This window comes from Schistocerca piceifrons, chromosome 6 (assembly GCF_021461385.2).
Source record: "Schistocerca piceifrons isolate TAMUIC-IGC-003096 chromosome 6, iqSchPice1.1, whole genome shotgun sequence".
In the NCBI taxonomy this organism is placed as follows: Eukaryota; Metazoa; Arthropoda; class Insecta; order Orthoptera; family Acrididae; genus Schistocerca; species Schistocerca piceifrons.
In genome coordinates this window covers 86,029,777-86,049,106 of record NC_060143.1, presented here as the reverse complement: position 1 = coordinate 86,049,106, position 19,330 = coordinate 86,029,777, and the positions used below count along the sequence as shown (strand labels likewise).

Sequence of the window (19,330 nt, the reverse complement as noted above, 5' to 3'; positions counted from 1 at the left end):
AGCTTTTTTTGATATACAGGGGTTCGACAAAAATATGCTAACACCGCGAGAAAAGCATGCTTGTATATAAATTCAGATGGTTGCCAAGCCAGCAGGTTGCTTTGTTGTTTTTGAACAGGAACGGCACCTGAGCAGTGTGTTTGATAGGTTGCAAGGGTCTGTCGTTGTTAGTACGGTGTTGTGGACAGTTGTGAGTGTATTATGTGGGAGCTCAGTGAATTCGAACCAGGGAAAATTGTTGGTGCCCGTATGGTAGCTGAATTGTTTCATGTTCCAACAGGCACTTTATCGAAGATTTATACTTTATACGAAGAACGCGGGAAAGCATCATCCGCTAAGACACAACACGGGTGCAAGTGAGGCGATCATTGAGTATGACTGTGACGAAACATAAGACAGGAGAGCTGAGAAAGTCACTACAGAAATGAACGTTGCAACCGCGATCTCTGTGAGCACAAAAACAACACGAAGGTCGAAACAGCCGGACGAACAGGAATTCCAAAACCACTCATCACTGACAGAAATGCCCTAAGAAGAAAACTTGATGCTGAAGCCACAAAATCTAGACTGTGGAAGAATGTCGTTTGGTTGGATGAGTTTAGTTTCACACGATTCCCAATATCTGACTGAGTCAAAGAATGACACACAGCGGTGATTCGGTGACGGTTTGGGACATGTTGTGGTATTTAATGGGCCCCACGGTTACTGTCATTATTGTCAAGGATTACTTCACCATTTTGACTGATCGGGTCCACCACATAATACTGTGTTTGTTTCCCACAGGTGATGCTGTGTTCCAGGATACACAGCTTGCATCGACCAAGTCTGGCTTCTTGATCACAAAGTTGCATCGTCACGTCTCCTCTGGCCTGGTTTCCAGTCACCAGATCTCAATAGTACTGAGACTCTGTGGTCTACTTCGGAGAGAAGGGTGCATGATCACTAGGCACCTCCATGATCGTTACCTGGACTTGCCTCCATCTTGCAGAACGAATCGTGTAACAAACCCTTGACAACCACAAAGGACCTATATTTATCCATTCCGTGACAAGTGGAACTGTTTTGATTGCGAACGGTCTTCTACACTGTAGTAGGGATGGTAATGTTCTGTGTTTTGGTGTTTACATATTTCTGTCCACCGCAATGTTTTTCCAAATTTGGTCAACCGAAAGCACATATGTTGTTGTTGTTGTGGTTGTTGTGGTCTTGACTGGTTTGATGCAGCTCTCCACGCTGCTCTATCCTGTGCAAGCCTCTTCTTTTCCGAGTAACTAGCGCAACCTACAACCTTCTGAATCTCATTACTGCATCCATCTCTTTGTTTCCCTCTACAATTTTTACCCCCTACACTTTCCTCCATCACTGAACTAGTGAACCATTGATGCCTCAGAATGTCTCCTACAACCGATCCCTTCTTTTAGTCATGTCGCACCACAAATGTCTCTTCTTGTCAGTTCTGTTCAGTACCTCATTATTAGTTAGGCGATTTGCCCATTTAATATTCAGCATTCTTCTGTAATACCACGTTTCAAAAGCTTCTATTCTTTTCTTGTCTAAACCGTTTACCGTCGATGTTTCACTTCCATACATGGCTAGACTCCACACAAATATTTTCAGAGTCAATGATGGGATTTGCACTAAAACTGTAAGTATGCTGTTTACGTTTTTATATTGGTAACGTCACGTAGTGCTCTGTATGAAAATCACTGACTTTGCTGTGTGCAGTTTGTCGCTGGTTTGCGTTGTTGGAATATTTGCCATTGTAGTGTTGGGCAGTTGGATACGAACAGCGTGTAGCGCTGCTCAGTTGGAGGTGAGCCGCCAGCAGTGGTGGATGTGGGGAGAGAGATGGCAGAATTTTAAGAGCGGACGATCTGGACGTGTGGCCACAGAAAGAGTAAATTTGTAATACCGGATACCATGAACTGATATATATATATTACTTACTTTTGAACACTATTAAGGTAAATACATTGTTTGTTCTCTATCAAAACCTTTCATTTGCTAACTATGCCTATCAGTAGTTAGTGCCTTCAGTAGTTAGAATCTTTTGTTTAACTGGCAGTATTGGCGCTCGCTGTATTGCAGTAGGTCGAGTAACGATGATTTTTGTGAGGTAAGCGATTCATGAAAGGTATAGGTTATTGTCAGTCAGGGCCATTCTTTTGTAGGGATTATTAAAAGTCAGAATGCGTTGCGCTAAAAATGTTGTGTGTCAGTTTAGTGTTGATCAGAATAAGCAAAGAGAGAAATGTCTGAGTACGTTCAGTTCTGCTCAGCTGTTTGAAAATCAAATAACGTAAGAGGTTTATCAGCACAGTAATTCATTAATTTTTCTGAGGGGACGTTTCAAAACATACACAAACAAACAACTACAAATAAACAAAATATAAATACGGTATCTTTCAATGGTTTTGTTGGAAATTGAATGATGGTATTCATATTCTGAGAGATTGATGCTGTGTAGAAAATCAGCGTGGGGCGCTTCATTTCTGACGGAAATCTATCAGCAACAAACAGCGTACGCGGAAATAGTGTCAATAAAGAGAGACGGCGCTGAGAATCCCTCGCAGCTATTGGAAACGGAGCGAGCGAGCGTAGGCCGGCCCCACACACACACACACACACACACACACACTCACACACACACACACACACACACACACACATACACTCCTTCAGCAGGGCGGGTATAGGCACCGGCTGTGTGTAGCCAGCCGCTCCGGCTCCCCCAGCGTCAACACGAGGCGACGAACGCCGTAGCGCGGCGTGCCAAATAAGCAACGGCGCCCCGCCTCCACCTCCACCCTATCGCCGCCCCCACCGCTGTGTGGGTAGCGTCTGACACTCACCTCCCACGCGCAACAGTTTGCAATCCTGGCATAGAACCGCCTCACCACCTCAATTCACAGCCCGCCGGTTTATTTTACCAACAGTGATTACTTCGTCTCAGGGGAAGTGTGGATCGCCACTGCTTGCACTCGTATGGACACACGCTACAGGAGATGGCAGAAAGAGATGGGAAGACGAGTAGATAAAATGGTTTATCCCAAAGAGTGTTTGTTGTTTTATCTTTTTATGAAGTCGTACATGCAAACCACAATTGGATAGGAATATCATTTTCATGATTCAAAGATAAATAAGTAGGATAATCTTATCCGTTATGTGATACTGTATGTAGGACACGTGAATAGACATCAATAAAGTTTAATTATAAATAACTGCGACCAATCATGTATCAATTATTTCTTCACCTCCAGTATGTACTTTTCGATCCTTTTCAAGCTCATCTTCGGAAGGGCCATGCAGAAACCGCATATTTATTTTCGGAGCGTGATGATGGGTACAGGCTCTATGACAAGGAGACATGAAACATTTAAATGTTCTGTAATGGAGATAGCTACGTGGGGAGTTGTGCGAAACAAAAAATTTGTTTACTTACTGCAGGATTATGCGCAGTATTGTCGTTAATATCCAGCTGGAAGTGTCAAATTCATCGACTATTAGCCGTACAGTTCTTCACTATTCACAGTAAACACTGAGTGTCACTATAAATCCGCCAGAGTCGAGACTTCATTGGAGAAAACTTCTCAGTTTTAAGGTTTTCTTATTGAAAATCACTCTATCAATTTACTGGGGTTGGTAGTATGCCGATGCTACTTCAGCGTAATCACGCATTACCAGCACCGGCGAATCGAATGTAAAAACAATTACCGTCGATGGGAAGTATCAACAAACATTTTGTCTCTAACAAAATTTGTTCCTTAAGGCGTTATCACCACCCCTAGGTGTTAGACGCAAGGACTTCCAAACACCTGTATACATACAAGGTGTTGGTTTTCACGTGAAACAACTAAATATCTGGAAAACGAAGCATCGCACGAAAACAAAACAAAAAATGCTCTAGGTGCAAAGTTAATATTAGTAAAGCGGAAATCTGTCTGTGCTACAACTGGCCATCTCTTAACTAACCCCCCTGCGTGGGAGGGATCAACTGCGCATTTTCAAATGGAAACCCCCTCAATTTTTATTGTATATTCGGATTCTACGCCGCAGATACGTATTGTTTACCCGTACCATTCCTTTCCATTCGTGGTAGATGGATCTGTAATCGACAATTATCAAGTGTTACTGCTTTTTCAATTAAGAGCCGATCTATTTGATACTACATTTCATTTACGATGTAAATTTAGCACTTCGTATTCTAGCGGTTGATATGTATGTTCGGAATTTACTTCTCTCTGACCAAGGAGCGGTTCTATATCGTTGAGGAATTGAACAGGTGTAAAACTTCCGAGGATTTCTCACAGAAACAGCTACTGTTGTGATTTAGTTGTGTGCGTAGCAGTGAAAGCTTCTTTATCAAATGGCTCTGAACACTATGGGACTTAACATCGGAGGTCATCAGTCCCCTAGAACTTAGAACTACTTAAACCTAACCAACCCAAGGACATCACACATGTACATGCCCGAAGCATGATTCGAACCTGCGACCGTAGCAGTCGAGCGGTTCCAGACTGAAGCGCCTAGAACCGCTCGGCCACAGCGGCCGACTTCTGTATCCACAGTGATAAAATGTAACAGTAGGTGAGAAACTGGATATAGCACGGATATTTGTTTTAGTTCTTCCTGAGACTTCATATACATGATAATCATTTTTTACTTATAAGGCTTCTTTGTGTACAACGTTTCAAGTAGTATGATTGGGGATATGAGCGAAGGGCTTGTTTGCTTCAGTAACACGGGAGAAAATCACGGAGAGTTGACCGTACGAAAACCAACTGACACGCCGGCAACACGCAGCGTCTGACCTTGCGCTTTCCTTACATAAGCTCACCCGGAAGTACACGTTTAAAGCGTAATGGTAAACTGTTACGAATAAACGGGATTCGGGGTATAAAAAACCACTCACTTGTGCCATTTCCCTTTAGAATTAACGCCCGTATGATGTTACGTTGGAGAGAAGTAACTTAAAGCCTCTGTGAATGAAGTGCACTGAGGAGTGAGACAAAGCATGACGCTCTCGATAGCTCGATAAGAGCTACATCGCGCCTGTCATCAGAGAGAATTCCAAAGAATATGTCGAAGCTTCATGTTCTCGGGACGCAGCAAGACTCCCCTTACGGTCTTCGTTAGAGGCCTAGTTTCATGTAGTCCTCAGTTCTGGTGTATTCAGAAAGACTAGACCATGTTGTAGGCATTTTATTTGTAAACAAAACGAAATAAAAATCCAATGAGTGGGCACCCAATTATAAAGCAAAAAATCCGTTTTTCCTAGTAATGAGTATAAATAAAAACTTTCAAGAGAAGCAAAGCAATGTCTCTAAGTTTTTAATGCACAAAGTGAAATCAGTAAATCTATATGTCCTAGCCAAGTAAATTCGCTGTCACTTTCTGTACGTAAAGATACACTGCTGAGCCAGAATATGATGACCACCTAACAGCCGGTATGTCCACTTTGGGCACGGATAACACCGGTGACGCGTCTTGGGATGGAAGGAATGAGGCCTTGGTACCTCACTGGAGGCTGTTGGCACCATATCTGCACACACAAGTGTACCTAATTCCCGTAAATTCCGGAGAGCGAGGCGATGAGTCCTGATGCCACGTTCAGTCACATCCCGTCCTTGTAATATGAAAATATTTTCTTGGCATCCACCTACATAGATACGATGACTGTAATTACATTACAGAAATCGGAGCTCGCTTGGAAAGATCCAAGTGTTATTTTTCCCCAAGCACTGTTCGAGAGTGGAAAGGTAGAGAAATAGTCTGAAGGCGGTTCGATGAGCCTTCTGTTAGTCACTTAAACACGAATTGGTGAGTAGACGTGTAGGTGTAGATGTAGATCTCCAACCGGTTAAGGAAATGTTGTTATGCTAACAAGATGAAGCACTCCAAAATTATGGAGAAACTGTGACAAACTTCCAAAATGCAAACATTGATGAATGGGTTGGCAGACGGGGTACTATTGAAAGGCCTGCGGGACCCCCGTATATCACACCCACGGATTTTTCAGTGTGTCGTATATTAAAAATTAAATTTATTCCGTCAAGATTTGTGATTTTGACCATTTGAAGGAACGAACGGAATCAGAATTTGAAAACCTACACCCCCGGAAGATTTGTGACGCATTTTATAAGATATTGTTGAAAAGAAGCAATGTTTGGTTAGGACTGCGTGGAAACCACTTTGAGCAACGTTTGGAGGTGCATTGAACTCTACATGTACTTCTGTGTCAATAATAAATTTGTATTTCTCTTTTTTTGGCAACTGACATATGGCCCAACCTGTACAGTCGTACAGTCATAGTAAGAAATTTTAGAAGATACAAGCAGTGCCTAAATTCTCGGCGGAAGCGATTCGCTTTCGAGCCATCTGAGGTTTAGGTTTCGGTCGACTGCTTTTCACACTGAATTAATTGTAATCAGAATGTTCATGTTGGCCGAGCATATTACAACAGATGAATTACACGTAAGATACGTGTAAGAAGATTCACAAGTTGTGCTGGCGTGTAGTGAGGCAGACAACTGAATTATATCATTCCACAATGTCACCTGCTTTGTGAAACCAGAGTAGTTAATGTGCTGAAGTCGCAGTATTAACCCTAGCAATACTAACACATGTTCAATAGCGCGCATTACCAGGGAAGGGTAGGGTAGGGAGGCGCGGGAAGATAAGAGGGTAATCCAAAAAGTAAGGTCTCCAATTTTTTAATAAGTAAAAAGGCCTGTTTATTTCTACAATGGTTTACATCAGTTTACAGCTTCAACATTTAGCTATTTTTCGACATAACTGCCATTTCTGTCTATGCATTTTTGTAGACGCTGTGGCAGTTTTTGTACGCCCATGTCACACCAGCTCGCCGCCATGCTGTTCAGAAAGTTATGAACCTCTTCTTTCGCCTCGTCGTCGGAGCTGAATCACTTTCCGGCCAAATGTTCTTCTAACCTAGGGAACAGGTGAAAGTCACTGGGCGCCAAGTCAGGACTATAGGGTGGAAGGGTGATTATGTTCCACTGAAACTGTTGCAGGAGACCAGAGCGATGTGTAGGCGAGCGTTGTAATGGAGAATGTGTACGCCCTTGCTCAACATTCTTCTTCTTCAGTTCTGAATTGTCCGTTTGAGTTTTTTCACAGTCTCACAGTACCTGTCAGCGTTAATTGTGGTCCCAGCAATTCAGCTCCGACGACGAGTTGAAAGAAGAGGTTCATAACTTCTCGAACAGCATGGCGGCGAGCTAGTATGACATGGGCATACAAAAACTGCCACAGTTACTATAAAAATGCATCGACAGAAATGGTGATCATGTCGAAAAATAGCTAAATATTCAAGCTGTAAACTGATGTAAATCATTGCAGAAATAAACAGGTCTATGTACTTATAAAAAAATGGGAGACCTTACTTTTGGGATTACCCTCGTACTTTACGCCTACTATTGAACAGTTTCAAAAAATTCATTAAGTGTTATTGATTTATATCAGCTACATGTTTTTTTTAAAGAGGTACTGATCTCTAAGTAATGACCTGAACCTCAAAACAGTGTATGACGTTCACTGTGAAAGTGACATCTAGTACTAAGACATAAATTTTTGGGTAAAGTCTCAGTGAAAAATTGAAAAGATTTATGGAATCTGGAAGAAGAATTCATTAAAAACAATATTATTTTCAGAATTTTACAATTTCAATTAACGTCTTAGATTACAATATTTCCAAATGGTGAGCATAAAGTACCGCCCCCCCCCCCCCTTTATCATTGGTAGGGTTAAGGGGTTGCTATCGTTAGTAATCTCTAACTCCACTCAGTTTTCTGGAATCATAATTGAGAAGGAAAACGTAGGTACAAAGAAGGTAGCTGCGAAGAAACCACGGGTAACAGAAGAAATACTTCAGTTGATTGATGAAAGGAGGAAGTACAAAAATGTTCCGGGAAAATCAGGAATACAGAAATACAAGTCGCTGGGGAATGAAATAAATAGGAAGTGCAGGGAAGCTAAGACGAAATGGCTGCAGGAAAAATGTGAAGACATCGAAAAAGATATGATTGTCGGAAGGACAGGCTCAGCATACAGGAAAGTCAAAACAACCTTTGGTGACATTAAAAGCAACGGTGGTAACATTAAGAGTGCAACGGGAATTCCACTGTTAAATGCAGAGGAGAGAGCAGATAGGCGGAAAGAATACATTGAAAGCCTCTATGAGGGTGAAGATTTGTCTGATGTGATAGAAAAAGAAACAGGAGTCGATTTAGAAGAGATAGGGGGTCCAGTATTAGAATCGGAGTTTAAAAGAACTTTGGAGGACTTACGGTCAAATAAGGCAGAAGGGATAGATAATATTCCATCAGAATTTCTAAAATCATTGGGGGAAGTGGCATCAAAACGACTATTCACGTTGGTGTGTAGAATATACGAGTCTGGCGATATACCATCTGACTTTCGGAGAAGCATCATCCACACAATTCCGAAGACGGCAAGAGCTGACAAGTACGAGAATTATCGCACAATCAGCTTAACAGCGCATGCATCGAAGCTGCTTACAAGAATAATATACAGAAGAATGGAAAAGAAAATTGAGAATGCGCTAGGTGACGATCAGTTTAGCTTTAGGAAAAGTAAACGGACGAGAGAGGCAATTCTGACGTTACGGCTAAGAATGGAAGCAAGGCTAAAGAAAAATCAAGACACTTTCATAGGATTTGTCGACCTGGAAAAAGCGTTCGGCAATATAAAATGATGCAAGCTGTTCGAGATTCTGAAAGAAGTAGGGGTAAGCTATAGCGAGAGACGGGTCATATACAATATGTACAACAACCAAGAGGGAATAATAAGAGTGGACGATCAAGAACGAAGTGCTCGTATTAAGAAGGGTGTAAGACAAGGCTGTAGCCTTTCGCCCCTACTCTTCAATCTGTACATCGAGGAAGCAATGATGGAAATAAAAGAAAGGTTCAGGAGTGGAATTAAAATACAAAGTGAAAGGATATCAAAGATACGATTCGCTGATGACATCGCTATCCTGAGTGAAAGTGAAGAAGAATTAAATGATCTGCTGAACGGAATGAACAGTCTAATGAGTACACAGTATGGTTTGAGAGTAAATCGGAGAAAGACGAAGGTAATGAGAAGTAGTAGAAATGAGAACAGCGAGAAACTTAACATCAGGATTGATGGTCACGAAGTCAATGAAGTTAAGGAACTCTGCTACCTAGGCAGTAAAATAACCAATGACGGACGGAGCAAGGACATCAAAAGCAGACTCGCTATGGCAAAAAAGGCATTTCTGGCCAAGAGAAGTCTACTAATATCAAATACCGGCCTTAATTTGAGGAAGAAATTTCTGAGGATGTACGTCTGGAGTACAGCATTGTATGGTAGTGAAACATGGACTGTGGGAAAACCGGAACAGAAGAGAATCGAAGCATTTGAGATGTGGTGCTATAGACGAATGTTGAAAATTAGGTGGACTGATAAGGTAAGGAATGAGGAGGTTCTATGCAGAATCGGAGAGGAAAGGAATATGTGGGAATCACTGATAGGGAGAAGGGGCAGGATGATAGGACATCTGCTAAGACATGAGGGAATTACTTCCATGGTACTAGATGGAGCTATAGAGGGCAAAAACTGTAGAGGAAGACAGAGATTGGAATACGTCAAGCAAATAATTGAGGACGTAGGTTGCAAGTGCTACTCTGAGATGAAGAGGTTAGCACAGGAAAGGAATTCGTGGCGGGTCGCATCAATCCAGTCAGTAGACTGATGGGAAAAAAAAAAAAAAAAAAAAAAAAACTGAGAAAGGAGTTATGTATTAGAACTCTGATCCAAAATGCGAATCTTGCAGGGCAGGCTATAAAGACGATTGCTTGAGTTAAAAGCGCGAGTTATGCAATTCTGTAACGAAGTAATTCACAGTTGTTTGACTGATTACTGCACGAGATTAATAAATGATCGTCATCCTTTACGATGAGATAACTCAAAATTCTCGTCTCAATTGATATTTCACATTGATTCTAATTCATGTTATGCCTATATTTATGTCATCTGTTGATGATTGTTGGCTTGCAGTAAAAAGCAACAGAGCCTGCAGAAACTTCGGTGACGATTTTTAATTCATTCATTCATAACTGCCAACTAACGGGACGAAAATTCCTACATTCGCTAGCTGATCAGTAAGAGTCCATTGCACTACGCTGAACTCTGTACCAGCCAATGAAAGTAACTAGCTTTTCTACCTTGAAACAAAAAGTAAATGTCTCGGAATCGCTTAACTTCTAAGGTTTTCTCAGATTTCTGAAGTAATAAGTGAAGAATTATTATAGTGCGATGAGAACGAGGTGCCGGCGACTTACCGTCTTTGTCGTAGTGGCTCCAGACTTCCATGAACTGGTTGGCGGACAGCTTCTTGAGCTCCCGGCTGTCAGGGTCGCGGAACTGCCTCATGAAGTTGGTGGCGCGCTCCAGGTTGAGCTTCTTGGCTTTGGCAGCGGCGGCGGCTGCGGCGGCGTCTGACCCGCTCATGGCGGAGGGCGCTGTCGTCTGCGGAACACGGAGAGACACAGCGCGGGTCAGCGCGGAACGTGAGCGCTAAGTGCAAGTGATAAAGTTGGTGAAATAAATTAATTTAAAAGCTCTCGGGTTTTCGGCCCGTAACGCCTCAGCATAGTGTCAGTCAGCAATCTTTTTGTTTCTCAAGCAGAAAATGGTTCAAATGGTTCTGAGCACTATGGGACTTAACATCTGTGGTCATCAGTCCCCTAGAACGTAGAATTACTTAAACCTAACTAACCTAAGGACATCACACACATCAATGCCCGAGGCAGGATTCGAACCTGTGACCGTAGCAGTCGTGTGGTTCCGGACTGCGCGCCTATTTCTCAAGCAGAATTTGACACAGCTACGTAATTTCCAGGGAATTTTCGATGAAGTGCACTTTAATATAAATGTTCGATGCCTGTGACCTCATAACGTAACTACTGTACTCAATGGGATACGATACGATGATGATGTGGATGATATGTGGGTTGGGCGCAACGTAGATGTAACCACAAGCAAATATAAATGGCATCCTAAGAACACACACACGCAAACACACAAAAAGCTACGAAGAGCACAAAGAGGACATTGTTACACCTTGGTACACTTTTAGAACACTTCGCTTATACCCAGCCCTGTAAAAGAAGATTAACATACACTACTGGCCATTAAAATTACTACAACAAGAAGAAATGCAGATTATAAACGGGTATTCACTGGACAAATATACACTCCTGGAAATTGAAATAAGAACACCGTGAATTCATTGTCCCAGGAAGGGGAAACTTTATTGACACATTCCTGGGGTCAGATACATCACATGATCACACTGACAGAACCACAGGCACATAGACACAGGCAACAGAGCATGCACAATGTCGGCACTAGTACAGTGTATATCCACCTTTCGCAGCAATGCAGGCTGCTATTCTCCCATGGAGACGATCGTAGAGATGCTGGATGTAGTCCTGTGGAACGGCTTGCCATGCCATTTCCACCTGGCGCCTCAGTTGGACCAGCGTTCGTGCTGGACGTGCAGACCGCGTGAGACGACGCTTCATCCAGTCCCAAACATGCTCCATGGGGGACGGATCCGGAGATCTTGCTGGCCAGGGTAGTTGACTTACACCTTCTAGAGCACGTTGGGTGGCACGGGATACATGCGGACGTGCATTGTCCTGTTGGAACAGCAAGTTCCCTTGCCGGTCTAGGAATGGTAGAACGATGGGTTCGATGACGGTTTGGATGTACCGTGCACTATTCAGTGTCCCCTCGACAATCACCAGTGGTGTACGGCCAGTGTAGGAGATCGCTCCCCACACCATGATGCCGGGTGTTGGCCCTGTGTGCCTCGGTCGTATGCAGTCCTGATTGTGGCGCTCACCTGCACGGCGCCAAACACGCATACGACCATCATTGGCACCAATGCAGAAGCGACTCTCATCGCTGAAGACGACACGTCTCCATTCGTCCCTCCATTCACGCCTGTCGCGACACCACCGGAGGCGGGCTGCACGATGTTGGGGCGTGAGCGGAAGACGGCCTATCGGTGTGCGGGACCGTAGCCCAGCTTCATGGAGACGGTTGCGAATGGTCCTCGCCGATACCCCAGGAGCAACAGTGTCCCTAATTTGCTGGGAAGTGGCGGTGCGGTCCCCTACGGCACTGCGTAGGATCCTACGGTCTTGGCGTGCATCCGTGCGTCGCTGCGGTCCGGTCCCAGGTCTACGGGCACGTGCACCTTCCGCCGACCACTGGCGACAACATCGATGTACTGTGGAGACCTCACGCCCCACGTGTTGAGCAATTCGGCGGTACGTCCACCCGGCCTCCCGCATGCCCACTATACGCCCTCGCTCAAAGTCCGTCAACTGCACATACGGTTCACGTCCACGCTGTCGCGGCATGCTACCAGTGTTAAAGACTGCGATGGAGCTCCGTATGCCACGGCAAACTGGCTGACACTGACGGCGGCGGTGCACAAATGCTGCGCAGCTAGCGCCATTCGACGGCCAACACTGCGGTTCCTGGTGTGTCCGCTGTGCCGTGTGAGTGATCATTGCTTGTACAGCCCTCTCGCAGTGTCCGGAGCAAGTATGGTGGGTCTGACACACCGGTGTCAATGTGTTCTTTTTTCCAATTCCAGGAGTGTATTATATTAGAACTGACATGCGATAACATTTGCACGCAATTTGGGTGCATAGATCCTGAGAAATCAGTACCCAGAACAACCACCTCTGGCCGTAATAACGGCATTGATACGCCTGGGCATTGAGTCAAACAGAGCTTGGATGGCGTGTACAGGTACAGCTGCCCATGCACCTTCAACACGATACCACAGTTCATCGAGAGTAGTGACTGGCGTATTGTGACGAGCCAGTTGCTCGACCACCATTGACCACACGTTTTCAGTTGGTGAGAGATCTGGAGAATGTGCTGGCTAGGGCAGCAGTCGTACATTTTCTGTATCCAGAAAGGCCCGTATAGGACCTGCAGCATCCGGTCGTGCATTATCCTGCTGGAATGTAGGGTTTCGCAGGGATCGAATGAAGGGTAGAGCCACAGGTCGTAACACATTTCCAATGTAACGTCGTCTGTTCTAATTGCCGTCAATGGGAACAGGACGTGTGGCCATTGGCACCCCTTATCATGGCGCCGGGTGATACGTCAGTATGGCGATGACGAATACACGCATCCAATGTGCGTTCACCGCGATGTTGCCAAACACGGATACGACCATCATGATGCTGTAAACAGAACCTGGATTCATCCGAAAAAATGACGTTTTGCCATTCGTGCACCCAGGTTCGTCGTTCAGTACACCATCCCAGGCGCTCCTGTCTGTGATGCAGCGTCAAGGGTAACCGCAGCCATGGTCTCCGAGCTGATAGTCCATGCTGCCGCAATCGTCGACGAACTGTTCGTGCAAATGGTTGTTGTCTTGCAAACGTCCTAATCTGTTGACTCAGGAATCGAGACATGGCAGCACGATCCGTTACAGCCATGCGGATGAGATGCTTGTCATCTCGACTGCTAGTGATACGAGGCCGTTTGGATCCAGCACGGCGTTCCATATTACCCTCATGAACCCACCGATTCCATATTCTGCTAACAGTCATTGGATCTCGACCAACGCGAACAGCAATGTCGCGATACGACAAACCGCAATCGCGATAGGTTACAATCCGACCTTTATCAATGTAGGAAACGTGACGGTACGCATTTCTCCTCCTTACACGAGGCATCACAATAACGTTTCACCAGGCAACGCTGGTCAACTGCTGTTTGTGTATGAGAAATCGGTTGGAAACTTTCCTCATGTCAGCACGTTGTAGGTGTCGCCAACGGCGCCAACCTTGTGTGAATGCTCTGAAAAGCGAATCATTTGCATATCACAGCATTTTCTTCCTGTCGGCTAAATTTCGCGTTTGTAGCACGTCATATTCGTGGTATAACAATTTTAATGTCCAGTAGTGTACATTCTTAAGAGAAAAAGGAAAGAAAGAGAAAGACGACACACCACGAAGGAATTATCCGAATCGGACGGAAATCCGTAGATGCGATGTAAATGTACAGACAAATAAATGATTACAAATTGGGATAAACTGGATGACTTATTCAAGAGAAAGAGGTCAAAAAACTGAAAAAGTCAATAATGTGTTGCTCCACCTCTGGACTTTCCGCAAGCAGTTCTTCGGCTTGGCACCGATTGATAAATTTGTTCGATGTCCTCCTGAGGACATCGTGCGAACTCTGCCCATTAGATCGTCAAAATTCCGTGTTGGTTGGAGGGTCCTGTCGATAAGGCTCCATAACGTCTCAGTTTGAAGAGATCCGGCGACCTTGCTGGCCAACGTAGGGTTCGGCAAGCATGGGCTCCTCTTCAGTGGTAATCGTGGCTTAGTTCGATGCAGGACTCATTACTAAAGACAGATCTACTCCAATCAATGAGACTCCAGGCCTAAGACGTATCTGGAGACAGCATGGAAAGCGGTGCGGTACCAACTTGTCATCGCCCGTGGCCTCAAAACCAGGAGTTATGATCTGGGGAGACATTTCGTTTGGTTGTCATCTGTGGCACCCTTACAGCACAAAGTTATGTAGAGCATACTGCACGCATCGTTTTGTTTCCATTCATGCCAAGCCATCTTGGGCTTACATTTCAGCGAGATAAGAAAAACGAGAGTTTCTCCTCCTTCTCTTTGTGCTTGCCAAACCCTACGTTGGCCAGCAAGATTTCTCCTCAGTTGAGAACGTTTCGAGTGTTATGGGCAGGACGCTCCAACCAGTTCAGGATTTCGACGATCTACAGGGCTAACTGGACAGAATTTTGGGCGATATACCTCAGAAGGACAACCTACAACTCTGTCAATCGGTGTCAAGAGTAATAAATGCTTGCGTAGGAATCGGAGGTGAACCAAAACGTTATTGACTTACTCAATTTATGAAGCTTTACTCAATTTATGAAGCTTTGAATAAAAGATCAAATTTTCTGATATAGTAAGCATCTGTTTGTCTTACATGCACGTCACATCTAACGTGTTTCGTGGTGTATCGTTTTGTAAGTGTAATACAAACCGGATACAGGGCAGTGACAAGTGACTAAATTTCAGGCACACATCAATGACCGAGCTGTTGCGAGACAGGTATATATCTAGAGGCGTGTACTCCTTGATGCGTCGTTCTTTTTTCCTTAGTCCACATAATAAAACACCAGTTACAAGTTAAATGTATTTTGAAACAGAAGCTATTGGAAAGTAACGTATATTCCCATATTGAAGACAGATCGGATTGTTAAGGCATTAAAGGAACTTAGCACATTTGCAAGTACGATACGTTCCGTGGTATAAATCCTACCTCCGTTTCTTCCGTGCACGAACGATGAAGCATGGCGCAACCATCCACACGTTATGTAGCTTTCAAATACGCTCATTTCTACGCCACAAAATTTCTGTCAATGAAGAATTAACAATACTTTTTAAACAGCTTTAAAATATTATACAACACTTACACATGTACAACGCGACATATTTACAAATGCTCTGCAAAACACAACCTTGTATCTAAGAAAAACAGAAAATGCAGGAAATGTCGGAAACTGCTTAAGGCCGTCTATAGTGGGCATTCCTTTACGTCATTCTACACTCCTGGAAATGGAAAAAAGAACACATTGACACCGGTGTGTCAGACCCACCATACTTGCTCCGGACACTGCGAGAGGGCTGTACAAGCAATGATCACACGCACGGCACAGCGGACACACCAGGAACCGCGGTGTTGGCCGTCGAATGGCGCTAGCTGCGCAGCATTTGTGCACCGCCGCCGTCAGTGTCAGCCAGTTTGCCGTGGCATACGGAGCTCCATCGCAGTCCTTAACACTGGTAGCATGCCGCGACAGCGTGGACGTGAACCGATTGTGCAGTTGACGGACTTTAAGCGAGGGCGTATAGTGGGCATGCGGGAGGCCGGGTGGACGTACTGCCGAATTGCTCAACACGTGGGGCGTGAGGTCTCCACAGTACATCGATGTTGTCGCCAGTGGTCGGCGGAAGGTGCACGTGCCCGTCGACCTGGGACCGGACCGCAGCGACGCACGGATGCACGCCAAGACCGTAGGATCCTACGCAGTGCCGTAGGGGACCGCACCGCCACTTCCCAGCAAATTAGGGACACTGTTGTTCCTGGGGTATCGGCGAGGACCATTCGCAACCGTCTCCATGAAGCTGGGCTACGGTCCCGCACACCGTTAGGCCGTCTTCCGCTCACGCCCCAACATCGTGCAGCCCGCCTCCGGTGGTGTCGCGACAGGCGTGAATGGAGGGACGAATGGAGACGTGTCGTCTTCAGCGATGAGAGTCGCTTCTGCCTTGGTGCCAATGATGGTCGTATGCGTGTTTGGCGCCGTGCAGGTGAGCGCCACAATCAGGACTGCATACGACCGAGGCACACAGGGCCAACACCCGGCATCACGGTGTGGGGAGCGATCTCCTACACTGGCCGTACACCACTGGTGATCGTCGAGGGGACACTGAATAGTGCACGGTACATCCAAACCGTCATCGAACCCATCGTTCTACCATTCCTAGACCGGCAAGGGAACTTGCTGTTCCAACAGGACAATGCACGTCCGCATGTATCCCGTGCCACCCAACGTGCTCTAGAAGGTGTAAGTCAACTACCCTGGCCAGCAAGATCTCCGGATCTGTCCCCCATTGAGCATGTTTGGGACTGGGTGAAGCGTCGTCTCACGCGGTCTGCACGTCCAGCACGAACGCTGGTCCAACTGAGGCGCCAGGTGGAAATGGCATGGCAAGCCGTTCCACAGGACTACATCCAGCATCTCTACGATCGTCTCCATGGGAGAATAGCAGCCTGCATTGCTGCGAAAGGTGGATATACACCGTACTAGTGCCGACATTGTGCATGCTCTGTTGCCTGTGTCTATGTGCCTGTGGTTCTGTCAGTGTGATCATGTGATGTATCTGACCCCAGGAATGTCTCAGTAATGTTTCCCCTTCCTGGGACAATGAATTCACGGTGTTCTTATTTCAATTTCCAGGAGTGTAAAATCAGGTATAAGTGTCAAGTACTCATTTTGATAAAGCAGGTTTCACACATGATATCACTGATTTTGTAATGTCACATCCAGTTGTCTGTCATTATTTAGTAACCTGCCTACCCATTTTACTGCATTGTTAAATCATATTTTGTCAAGGAAAACCTCTTTGCTAACAAAAAAGTCTTCTTTCAATCGGAGCATTTCCATGGAACACGAGTAATAACTTCTGTATGAGTTTGATGAAATCATGGTTCACACTTTGCACTAAATTTATCGGAAAGGCCTCAAGCGTCCTTAGGAATTGAATTGTTTCAGTTATTTTTCGTAATATTAACGTTGTAACATTGCTCGTACCACGCTCAATTGCATGTGTTCAGCTTTTGTTTGTCAACAAGGTTTTTAGATAAATAGTTCTCAGTTTACATGCCATGTCCAATTCCTATAAAACCACAAGCTTTCATTTCTGCCTGCATCGTCAACATAAGGGACAAAGTCACTCAGAATCTATCGAAGGACTCTGTGGCGAAATGCTTCATAGCCAGCAAGGCTTTTACTTTGCTTAAATCTATGTTGTATCTCTCTTTGCTTTCGTAGCAATTATCTAATAGCACTAATGTACCGCAGCGAAGTTCGCTAATTAGCTGTCCATGTCGCAATTCCTGATAGCCCCTGAGCTCTAGGCCGGTGTGGCCGTGCGGTTAAAGGTGCTTCAGTCTGGGACCGCGTGACCGCTACGGTCGCAGGTTCGAATCCTGCCTCGGGCATGGATGTGTGTGATGTCCTTGGCTTAGTTAGGTTTAATTAGTTATAAGTTCTAGGCGACTGATGAGCTCAGAAGTTGAGTCGCATAGTGCTCAGAGCTATTTGAACCATTTGAACCATCCCATGAAACTTTGCTCGACGTGAACAGGTCTAAGACGTAACCCACAATGCTTTCGAATTTTATACATTGCGCTCCTAATGTTCCTCCCCAGAGATACGGGTATCAGTATTCATTACTGAGGCAAAGCTCGTTTTCCAGAACAAAACCCCATTGCCGGCTATAGGGTGACAACGTCATCTGTCGACGACGTCCTGAGCTGAACTTCTGCGCCGCCCCTTTCCGCTTGGCTGCTTCATAGGCACCCGATGTCCAGCGCCTGGGGAGAACATTGGCAATTTCGGCGTCCTCCAAACTTCTGAGTACCAAGTTGTCATCTCGACGGCTTCCATCAGCGGTTGCCACCGGCTGCGGAAACTCTGCGACAGAGCGATGCCAGAAGGGTCGTTGTCAACCGTCAAATCCACAGCTACGGTTCAGTTAGCAGCGACAAGTTCGCTAATTAGCTGTCCATGTCGCAATTCCTGATAGCCCCTGAGCTCTAGCAGTCGGATTCCCGAATTCGGGGCATGTCAATAACAGGAGGTAACTTCCGAGTTCTGAGGGAACTAAGTTGTAAACTGGTACCTGGATTAGACGCTATCACTTCACAATTATTGAGAGATATGGGAGAATCAGCTATCACGAAACTGTTTCACAGAGTTATGCGAGATATATGTGCCCTAAGACTTCAAGTAGAATGTAGTAATTCTAATTCCTAGGAAGGAAGCATGTGAATATACCAGACCATCAGCCGAATAAGTCATGCCTTTAAAATATTAAAATAAGTCGAGGAATATCGCTTGGATGTCTAAGAAATGCAGGAACACGCGAAGCAACATTGACCCTGCGACTTATCTGAGAATGTAGACTGGAAAAAATTAGAACCCAAATTTGTACAATTTTTAGATTTAGGTTGAGATTTTGACATTCTGCACCCTTTGATATCTTCAACCTGTACGTAAACCAAATTGTAAGTAGAAGGACATGAAATGGAGTCAGTAATGCAGGAGCAGGACAACTTGCTAGCTCAGTACACTGAGCCAGCATTAAAGCAAGCCAAGAAAAAAATTTGGATGGTCATAATCAAGAGGAAGAAATAAACACTGTGAGGTTTTATGTAAATTGAGGGTGAGGGGGTATAAAGGAAATGAAAGGCGAAGGAATTACTGATGTCAGCTGCATCGGGGCACTAAGCGGAATCAGTGGTGACGAGCGAAAGTATGTAGAGAATCAGGATTCGAACCTGATATCTCCTGCTTGCGAGGCAGATGCGTTAACCATTGGGCCTTCCGGCCATCCTGACTGACTGCACTGACTATCTTGACACGCCTCTAGACCCACACAATTTCCCAACGAGCGCCACTTATTTGCAATCT

General features: G+C 45.1%; 1 protein-coding gene across 2 annotated transcripts in view; it reads right to left on the bottom strand.

The window, feature by feature from the left end:
* The window catches only part of LOC124802669 (calbindin-32), a 717,374-nt gene extending 706,840 nt beyond the window's left edge, over positions 1 to 10,534 (bottom strand). For both annotated transcript variants that reach the window (XM_047263581.1, XM_047263582.1), the window contains exon 1: positions 10,350 to 10,534. In XM_047263581.1, coding sequence (XP_047119537.1) covers positions 10,350 to 10,518 — 169 coding nt within the window. In that variant the 5' untranslated portion in view covers positions 10,519 to 10,534. The remainder of the gene's footprint in view (positions 1 to 10,349) is intronic.
* Between the last annotated feature and the right edge of the window lie 8,796 nt (positions 10,535 to 19,330).